Genomic DNA, 11,158 nt, shown 5'->3' with positions numbered 1-11,158 from the left:
CTGCTGATGGTGTAGTCTGCCTGCTTGAATCCTGTGGCATCGATATTGATGTTGTGGCAGTCACTGCGGTGGATGCATGTTCACCTACAGGTTTAATCAGACATAGCATGGGTACATTTCATTTAAACCCCTTTGAAACTATTCAGTATAAATGGGATTGTAATACTTATTTAAGGTGTGCAAAATGAAGCTTCAGTTAATGTTCACATCAAAACATTTGAATAAGGGGGGAAATGTGATCTCAGTGACTTTGGACGTGCCACGGTTGGTGATGCCAGATGGACCGGTTTGGGGTTTTCATAAACTGCTAATCTCCTGGGATTTTCACACGCAACAGTCTATAGAGTTTACACAGAATGGTGTAAAAACATCCAGCAAGCAGAAGTTCTGTGGGCAGAAATGCCTTCTAGATGGCGACAGCCATAAAAACCAGACAACTGAAGACTGGAAAAACATCGTTCTGTCAGCTCACAAGAGTACACTTTACTCAGTTACACTTAGAGGAAATTTACTGGCATGTTTTTGGGAGATGGGAGGGCGATGGAGAACCTGGAGAACAGTAACCCGAGCTCGAGAATGAACCAGGAACCGTGGTGCTATGAAGCATCAACTCTATCTGTATTTATACATACACATACACCGATTTGTCAATAGTATGTATAAATTGTGTGTTTATTGATTGTGCCTTGTAGCATAACAGAGCCACATCTTTTTATTTGTCAAACATCTGTGTATATACACAGTATATAGAAAAATTCTAGAGTAGTGCACAGTTGGAGGAGGGTCTACATCTGCTGGTTTTCTCTATTCGTTCTTGGAACCCAGAGCAAGCCAGTGCTCAAACACATAAAATGCATGGCTCAAAGCTAGTACTTCTGGTAAACAATGCAATGCCAGGCCGCATAAGGCTTGGTAAGTCAGTGACACAGCAATTTATAATCCATCTAATTCAATGTGGATCCCAGGAGCCAGGAGAATCACCAAATCCCTACCACCTTTAAAAAATAAATAAATAAATAAATAAAAAATGGACAAAATCACAGAAAACTATTTCCACATTCTTTTGATAAACTATTTATTTATGGCTGAAACTGATCCTGATCTTATCTTATCTGTTTAAAAGTATTCTAGAAGTTTCTCTACCAAGTAACTGAATACATCTACTGCTGTTGCAGTGTTATGTGTCCTTTAATATCAGTGAGAATGTCTAAGCATATATATAAACACAAACACTAGGATCCCATAGGAGTTTCAGTATGACCGATAAGTAAGTTTCAGTTTTCAGTATGCAAATGCGAATATATTAATTAAGGATATGTGTATAAGCATGTAATGTAAATAAATGTTATTCTGTATAAGATGAGAATACTATCTAAAGAATTGGGCAAGTTTTGGTTATGATGTAGTGCGGATAAGGGAATAGTATAATAGTATGAAAGTGGCAAAATAACTGAATAAATATATCAGTGGAAAAATTCTAGTGCAAGTTAGGAGCTGGTTTTCAAAAGCCAGATTGCTTCAGGGAACAAAGTATGTTGGGCGGTGACCTGCACTGGTATTGAACCTTCACTGTGATGTCAGTTTAGTGGAGAGATGACTGACAGGTTGAATGAAAGCTGTACATGCCTTTATGTCATTAAAAGGTGAGAACAGGCGGGAACAGGTCCATAAACACGATAGTTTCACTTGTAGAGTCCAGATTTGGCTAATCTAGGTTTTCATTGTCTCATAGATGTCTCAGCTACTAGCCTGTAATCAGTTGTTTTGTTTCTTTCAAGGATGTGAATGATGGTAAACAGCTGCAAAATATACTTAATGTAGAGAGTAGTTGAAATGCAGATGTGGGTGTGGCTGAAAATGACTGTAAATCATTCTTTAAATATCCACCGCCCACACACACACACCCCCACACACAAATACTCACACACAAATACAGTGGGTATTTTTAGATTAAGACAAGAGCTCAAATGAAGCACTAAATGCATAAATGACAAGATGTTCATCATTTGCGAATGTGGTCTGTGATAATAAAAACCTGTTTATGGGCCAAAGTTTAATCTTAAAATTAATGGTATAATTAGACCTTTTTAAAAAAAAAAAAAAAAAAAAAAAAAATACATTCAGTTTTAAGCATGTTAAAACTGATCCTTGGTTTATGTAAATAATGATATCATTTTCAATAAAAAAAAAAAGATTGTCAAATGATCATTTTTCTATATTTGGAAGTTAATGGAATTAAATTCAGGATACTAGGGCTGCTACAGTTTTAATTAAATTGCCCAACATCATGTTATGTTAGTTGCTTGAGATTTATTATTTTTCCAATCGGCTTCATCAAGGATTTTTATAATCTTTGTTACTAAGACTTTCAAACATGCAGTATATATATATATATATATATATATATATATATATATATATATATATATATATATATATATATATATATATATATATATAAGCATATAGTATCTCATAGCCTCTTCTCAACCAGCCTCAATGTGACTGAGAAGACAGTATTCAGATTAGCACCTTTTGCTGACCACATCATATTCTACCTAAATCTCAGGTGACCTGCTGTCAATCCCCCAGCCAGTGTGTCTCTGTCCTTGTTCCTCATTGGCCATCCAACCCCCAGGTGGTCAACCACATCCCCAAAATCCAAAATCCCTCTAAGACTCGAAACAACTGGTCAACTCACCATAGAGAGGGAGCCAGTGTAGGTGAGAACTGCATAGTTGACCACACTTGGTGGGCCTTGGAGGCAAGTTAGTGGTTCTACATTCACACTAACTTTATAGTGAACATGGGGGCTGGGGCAAGCGCCGAGGAAAAACACTCCCGTGAGCTAGAGAAGAAGCTGAAGGAAGATGCTGACAAGGATGCCAGGACTGTCAAACTACTGTTACTAGGTAAAGATCACTGAGCCTATATGCATGGGCATAGAACAGGAACATCCCATGTTTATGGAGATGGACTGGTATATGTAAATATAATACTTACAGGCCTGTAGAATGATATAGAAAAATTATGGAACCTAGTTATATCCAGAGATTTCCATTGGTTATTGTTAAAACAGCCATACTTTATCTTATCGTAATAACCTACAATGTATACAGTATGTATTGTATCCATCTTAAAAAATAGACAGGTTATTCCCCTAATTATTATTATTATTATTATTATTATTATTATTATTATTATTATTATTTTGGTATTTCATAACTGCATGGAGTTTTACTTTGTGTTGGATCTGGGTCAGGGATAAGGGAGTTCTTGTACACATCAGCTTTGAGAGGCTTAGTGCTAAAGTAATGATCCTCAAGCTTCTTATTCCAGTCCTGTTGGAGATAGTGATACCAAATTGGATGAGCGGAACAGAGAGGGACTTTTCCAGATTGGAAGAATTCTAAATGATTGAGTCAATATTGTCCCGTATATTTTTCTTCAGTAATACTGAATGAGTATAAAATGTTCCCTAATCACGGTGACCAGAGGAAGCTACGTAGTACATTGTTCTTCATATACATTCACTGCATGCAAGAGAGACATTTCTGTGTGCACCTACATTTTACTCTATAATCATTGCTATGACCTTCTTAAAGTGACTTCCAATCTTTCTACGTGAACGACAGTCGAACATTAACGAATGACAAAGCTCTGCTACCTGCCTCACTCATTTAACAGAATGCTCAAACCTGATTATTTGTAGTTTGATTAATGACTCAGCGGGAATGTGAGGCAATTGATCAAATGAACCAGCAAATCAAACATAGATGGGTTATCTCCTGTCCCTTACCAAATCACTCAGAGTGAGAAGAGTTTTATCATATAGTAGCCCTTAGTGAAACTAAGTGAGAATTAAGTGAGACTTAATCATTGAAACTGGAACAGCACGAATCTGAGATGTGTCATTTTTGGGCCACCTTTATAAATGGACAAATGACCTTGTTTTGTGTACCTGAGACATTTCAGGCCTTGACTCGCAGTTTAAACAAACTGCAGCCCAAAATCAACAATGCTACTTTCTGCACAGCTGCATTTACTTTTTGAGCTTACTCTTCATGTTAGCGCCAAACTGGTGTTTTAGTTCAATTAGTTATCGAACTGATTAATAATAAATATCTCATAAGCAATGATTGTTACCTCTACAATCTTTTAGATAGTGTTATTTGTACATCTACATTTGGCCCATGCTGACAAATCTGTTATCATTTGTGCTTCTCTCTCTCTCTCTCTCTCTCTCTCTGTCAGCTTCAGTGAATCTGTTATTACATGCCTTGAATTTCAAATGCCTTCATTGCTTTGTATGACCTTTTCACAGGTGCTGGCGAGTCAGGGAAAAGCACAATTGTCAAACAGATGAAGTAAGTGTTTAGGAAATATGACCAATAATTGTCATATTGTCACTGGGTACTTGGCTAGATCAACTATAATGTAACGTCAATAATTGTTTTTGCACTGCCTTAAAATGGTCACACATTTAAATGTTTTAAATATGTGTCATTCATCTATGTGTCTGTTTTCACTACAGAATTATCCACAAAGATGGTTACTCCCTAGAAGAGTGCCTGGAGTTCATTACTATCATCTACAGCAACACCTTGCAGTCGATCATGGCTATCGTAAAGGCTATGAACACGCTCAACATTAGCTATGGAGATGCTGCCCAGCAGGTATTAGCATGATGTGTTTGAAAGTTTCCTCATTATGATTATACATATTTGTGATTATACATACAGTATGCAAGAATATTCCTACGATTGCGTACTGTATTACCAGCTGTGTGTGCATGGGTTTTGTTCCATAGGACAATGCCAGAAAGCTGATGCACTTAGCTGACACTATTGAAGAGGGCACCATGCCCAAGGAGATGGCAGATATTATCCTGCAGTTGTGGAAAGACTCGGGCATCCAAGCGTGCTTCGACAGAGCCTCGGAATACCAGCTCAATGACTCCGCTGGATAGTATGTTCCAATGTCACTGTTTAACTTCTAAACAAATAAACATTAAATGTCTTGCAGTGTCTCAAACATACACAATATGGTCAAAAGTTTGGGTACACTCGATCATCACACCAATATATGCTTTTTGAACATCGCTTTCCAGATTTATTCCCCCTTTTTACTGTTATAATAACCTCCACTCTTCTGGGAAGGCTTTCCGCTAGATTTGGAGCGTGGCTGTGGGGATTTGTGCTGATTCAGCCACAAGAGCATTAGTGAGGTCAGGCACTGATGTCAGGTGAGGAGGCCTGAAGCGCAGTCAGCATTTCAGTTCATCCCAAAGGTGTTCAGTGGGGTTGAGGTCAGGGCTCTGTGCAAGCCACTTGAGTTCTTCCACTCCAAAAACTTGGCAAACCATGTCCTCATGGAGCTCATTTGTGCACAGGGGCATTGTCATGCTAGAACAGATTTGGGCCATTTAGCTCCAGTGAAAGGAAATATTAATGTTACAGTATACAAAGACATTTAATACAAACGTGTGCTTCTAACGCTTTGGCAACAGTTTAGGAAAGGCCCACGTATGGGTGTGACGGTCAGGTGTCCACAAACTTCTGGCCAAAAGTGTATCCTTTCCCTTACTTTGATTATGTTATAATATGTTGATACTATGTAGCAACTATCTCAAATGTCTTCAAAAATTGGTATCAGTAACATATAAACAATAAATCCCCCTCTGCCCTTCAGCTATTTAAATGATTTGGAAAGGTTGATCCAGCCTGGCTATGTCCCCACTGAGCAGGATGTACTGCGCTCCCGAGTCAAGACAACTGGTATCATTGAGACGCAGTTTTCCTTCAAGGACCTCAACTTCAGGTACGAGCTAACAAAACACAGCAACAGTTTGCTCCTAACCACGCTAACAATGAAAAATAGGTCGAAGGGAGACGTTAGCGTTGTCTTTATATAGATTTATATATAATAGCTTTATAAGATCATGCATTGAAAAAAACATCACTGACTAGAGAACATCTCTATAACAATCACCTTATATCCTCTGTGTGTAGGATGTTTGACGTAGGAGGCCAGCGCTCAGAGAGAAAGAAATGGATCCACTGCTTTGAAGGCGTTACCTGCATCATCTTCATTGCTGCTCTGAGTGCTTACGACATGGTGCTCGTGGAGGATGATGAAGTGGTGAGATCATGTGGTGCCATGCTAATGCTAGACAGGCCTCTGAGATTGCTATCGGATTTGTTCAGCTGGAACCTCATGGCGTTAGGGACACAATTTCACTCTCCCAATTTTTCTGTTAAAGAACCGAATGCACGAGAGTCTCCACTTGTTCAACAGTATCTGCAACCACCGCTACTTCGCTACTACTTCCATTGTGCTCTTCCTCAACAAGAAAGATGTCTTCGTTGAGAAGATCAAGAAGGCCCATTTAAGCATGTGCTTCCCTGAATATGATGGTAATTCCAGAAAACATTCAAGAAACAACCAAGTCCTTTAGACCTATCAGATGATGCACGTTTGCTCTAACCCTGCTTCCAGAATCCCCATATACTACATTCAGTGTTTACAAAAGCTTGATTAAGTTGTACTGGAAACCAGTTATACAGCAAAATATAGATGTAGAAACACTGGGCAAAAAGTAAGCAATTGCCAAGGCAATTAAAGATGGAGGTTCCTTCAAGTAACACCAGTAACAGTCATTTCACATACTTAGTTGTTACCATGACGTAGTTGTCAGTGCTTCTCTCATGATGTAGCATCTCCTAAAGCATCTATTCTAATAGATCTTTAATCTGATAGTAGGCTTAACACTAACATGGTCAGATATTGATCTACATGTTCTCAAATTCAAACCCGTTTTTAAACGGCTATTCTATTTCTTTTTAGGTCCAAACACGTATGAAGATGCTGGTAACTACATCAAGATGCAGTTCTTGGACCTGAACATGCGGCGAGATGTCAAAGAAATCTACTCACACATGACTTGCGCTACAGACACTGAGAACGTGAAGTTTGTGTTCGACGCCGTGACAGACATCATCATCAAAGAGAACCTCAAGGACTGTGGTCTCTTTTAAACGCGTCCACGCTTGAGAAAAGGTAAGACACTTCTAAACCACTATTCGGATATAACCAATAAGGCAACGTGGCATGAAAAGGAAATTTAAAATGGCTGTAATCTATTAATGCTATGTTACAAACTGATAATTAGGTCACAAAAAGAAAAAAGGTACTTATATTGTATATTATAAGGGCTGTCGAATTAATACGTTCATTTAGTGCGATTAATTATGGGAAAAATAACTTCCTGTCCGAGACTTGAGAAAGGGACACACCGTTCTCTTAATACGTCCATCTCTACAGTGGGTAATTATTACATTTCTGATAGCGATGGCGAAGATGCCAACACGCATGTAACACCAGTCCCATTCACAAGCTGTGAGATTTTCTCACGATAGAACGCCATGGTGAGAAAACAGCTTTTTGTGATGTCAAGCTCACGAGAACATTAAGTGATCATGAGAAAACAACGAAGACAAAAATAAATAAATAACGCATAGCCGCTTAGGGCTTCCATAGATTGCTGTGGACCGTAGGCCTGTTGATATGATCGAAAGGGGTTGATCGAAGCATTTCCGATTGCATCCTACGATACGACTTAAAAGTTTATGCGCAATAAATTCTATGTTGGATGAAATAAAATAATATATCGCTTTCTATTTCTTTCTGCTACTTTTTGTAATGTCTATTCAATGTTTTTGTTTTCTTTTCTTTTCATTTAGAACAATAATGACTTTAAATGATCTTTTTTTTTTTTTTTTTTATAGGCGGTGGCGGTGGGGGGTTGGGGGGGGTTTACTATTATTCAGAATTCAGTATAACCAGGTATCATTAAATATAAAAACAACCAGACTACACAAATAATAAATTCTTCATCGTGTTGCCAAGATAATATTTGAGCCCTATAATGATCTGCCCATCTATGTTACATCAGTGTGATGATTCAAAGATTGTAAGATGTAAAGCTCGGGAAACACTACGAATCTAAACCTATTCTTCTTTCCTAGGCATGAAGATCACCTACATTTTCTCTTTCTCCAAGATGACAAAGTATTCTAAATTTCAAACAAACACCTAGAACTTAGAAAGAGGAACTGGTATATACTGCTGCTGATGTCTTTTCTTATTCCAACTGAATAACATAGAAAGATGCTGCACGGTCACATGGTCCCAATAGTGTCTTAAAGTAAAGGAATATAACGATAGCAGCATTTTACCTGCTGCGCAATGAAGCAGAAACGCTCTATGGAAATGTTAGATTCTCTGAGATTACGAGAGTTTGAACTATGTGATTCAGCTGTTATAATTTCATGCAGTGTTCTATATCTTAGTCTCTGATTTTGGTGCATGGTATCTTTTAAAAACACCTGCACTTGCACTTCATAAAAAACAATTATTTAAAGCATAGCTACGTTATGTGGTATCGCAAGCAGCATAGGTCATATTTATTGGCTCATAACTCTTTCCCGTTTTTCAATTATGTTCTTGAATCCAATGCCCATTGACCAGATTGACAAAAAAGGATGAGCTTCAGATATAAAATAATATGTTCTAATGATGCTTCGCTCATTAAGAACTGTTTCATCTTACAGTAGAGTTTGAGCTGAGACATTGCGCTGGATATCAAGGCTTCCCTTTTGGCTTTATTAAAAATAATATGAAACAGTGAGGATAAGAGCATAAGAATGTATGGATGAACAATAAAGCTTCTGTAGATACAAATCTTGCAATATGATTTTCCTTTGAGTATTATTTTGCAAACATCTAGCTGCCTTTGCAGGTTTATAATGGGACACAAATGCAAATCTGTAAAAACAAACAAACAAAAACAAAAAAACAGGGCCTGTGTTACATTCTCAAAACATTATTAAAGTAAGTTGGTCAAAGTTAATCACATGCTGGGTTAACAGCAAAAGGTAGAACTTGACAATATTGAAGTTAAAATATATACTCACTGTCCACTTTAATACGACCCCAATTCCAAAATAGTTGGGACGCTGTGTAAAATGTCAATAAAAACAGAATGCAATGATTTGCGAATCTCATAAACCCGTATGTTATTCACAATAGAACATAGAAAACGTATCAGATGTTTAAACTGAATAAAATGTACCATTTTAAAGAAAAAATAAGGTAATTTTGAATTTGATTGCCACAACATTTCTTAAAAAAGTTGGGACGAGTGCAGCAGAAGGCTGGAAAAGTAAATGTTAGTAAAAAGAAACAGCTGGAGGTTATTTGGAAGCAGGTCAGTAACATGATTGGGTATAAAAAAGAGTATCTTAGAGAGTGTTTCAGAAGTAACGATGGGCTGAGGTTCACCAATCTGCGGAAAACTGCGTCTACAATTTGTGGAACAATTTCAGAAGAATGTTCCTCAACGCAAAATTGCGAAGACTATGAATATCTCATACTCTACAGTACATATCATCAAAATATTCAGAGAATCTGGAGAAATCTCTGTGCGCCAGGGACAAGGATGAAAATCAATATTGTATGCACATGATCTTCAGTCCTTCAGGCTGCACTGCATTAAAACAGGCCTGATTCTGTAAGGGAAATCACTGCATGGTCTCAGAAACACCTCCAGAACTCACTGTCTGTGAACACATTTCGCCGTGCCATCCACTAATGCTGGATAAAGCTCTATCATGCAAAGAAGAAGCCATATGGGAACATGATCCAGAAATGCTGCCGTCTTCTCTGGGCCAAAGCTCATTTAAAATGGACTGAGGTAAACTGGAAAACTGTTCTGTGGTCAGACAAGAAGAGGAGAGGGACCATCCAGCTTTTTATCAGCACTCAGTTCAAAAGCCTGCATCTCTGATGGTATGGTGGTGCATTAGTGCCTATGGAATGGGCAGCTTGCATATCTGGAAAGGCACCATCAATGCTGATAGGTATATACAGGTTTTAGAGGAACATATTCTTCCATCCAGATTCCATCCCATCTTTACTTCTGAGAGACTCCGCCTCTCTAAGAGAATCTTTTTATATCCAGTCATGTTACTGACCTGTTGCTAATTAACCTAAATTGTTTCAAAATGTTCTTCCAGCTGTTTCTTTTTACTAACCCTTACTTTTCCAGCCTTTTGCTGCCCCCGTCCCAACTTTTTTAAGACGTGTTGCAGCCATCAAATTCAAAATCACATTTTCTCCTTAAAATGGTAAATTTATTCAGTTTAAACATTTGATATGTTTTTCTATGTTCTACTGTGAATAACATACAGGTTTATGAGATTTGCAAATCATTGCATTCCGTTTTTATTTACATTTTACACCGACTTTTTTGTAATTGGGGTTGTATAAACACTTGCACATTCATCCATTTATCCAATCATTCAGTCATGTGACAACAGCGCAATCCATAAAATATATATGCATCATGCAGATGCAGGTCAAGAGCTTCAGTTAATGTTCATATCAAACATCAGAATGGGGAAAAAGTGTGATCTCTGTGACTTTGATCTTGGCATGGTTGTTGGAATGGATGGGCTGGTTTGAGTGTTTCAGAAACTGCTGATCTCCTGGGATTTTCACACACAACAGTCTGTAGAGTTGACACAGAATGGTGCAGAAAAAAAAAAATCATTGAGTGAGCAACAGTTCTGTTGATAAGCGAGGTGAGAGGAAAATAGCCAGATTGGTTTGAGCTGCCAGGAAGGATATAATAACGGATCTAATCACGCTTTACAACTGTGATGAGCAGAAAAGCATATCAGCATGCATTCAACCTTGAAGTGGATGGGCTACAGCAGATTCACTGAGACTGGACAGTTGAAGAACTGTCCAATTTCAATGAGTCTGTGCCCATGATATCCTCAGATTCTTGTTCTTGGCTGACAAGAGTGGAACCTGATGTGGCCTTCTGCTGTTGAAACCCACCCACCTCAAGGTTTGATGTATTATGTGTTCTGAGATGCTTTTCTGCTCACCCAGACTGTAAAGAGTGCTTATTTGAGTTACTATAGACTTCCTGTAAGTTCACACCAGTCCAGTCATTCTTGTCTGATCTCCTAAATAAACAAGGTCTCAACAAGTTCTTCCTTCTGACCCTCCTCTCACATGATGTTGTTTGTTTTTCAGACCATTCTGTATAAACTCTAGAGTCTGTTGTGTATCTGACAACCATGCCATG

At 38.1% G+C, this 11,158-nt stretch overlaps 1 protein-coding gene across 1 annotated transcript; it reads left to right on the top strand.

Annotated features, from left to right (window-relative positions):
* Positions 1–2,700: 2,700 nt before the first annotated feature.
* Positions 2,701–8,823, top strand: gnat1 (guanine nucleotide binding protein (G protein), alpha transducing activity polypeptide 1). Its single transcript, XM_017479243.3, has 9 exons — positions 2,701–2,912; positions 4,325–4,367; positions 4,535–4,676; positions 4,811–4,968; positions 5,692–5,820; positions 6,012–6,141; positions 6,263–6,416; positions 6,847–7,059; positions 8,028–8,823. Exons 1-8 carry the CDS (start codon positions 2,807–2,809, stop codon positions 7,035–7,037), a joined length of 1,053 nt encoding a protein of 350 aa, XP_017334732.1. The 5' UTR covers positions 2,701–2,806; the 3' UTR covers positions 7,038–7,059; positions 8,028–8,823.
* The last annotated feature ends 2,335 nt before the right edge of the window (positions 8,824–11,158 follow it).

The sequence above is a fragment of the Ictalurus punctatus genome, chromosome 11, assembly GCF_001660625.3.
Source record: "Ictalurus punctatus breed USDA103 chromosome 11, Coco_2.0, whole genome shotgun sequence".
In the NCBI taxonomy this organism is placed as follows: Eukaryota; Metazoa; Chordata; class Actinopteri; order Siluriformes; family Ictaluridae; genus Ictalurus; species Ictalurus punctatus.
This window is presented reverse-complemented; position numbering and strand designations above follow the sequence as displayed.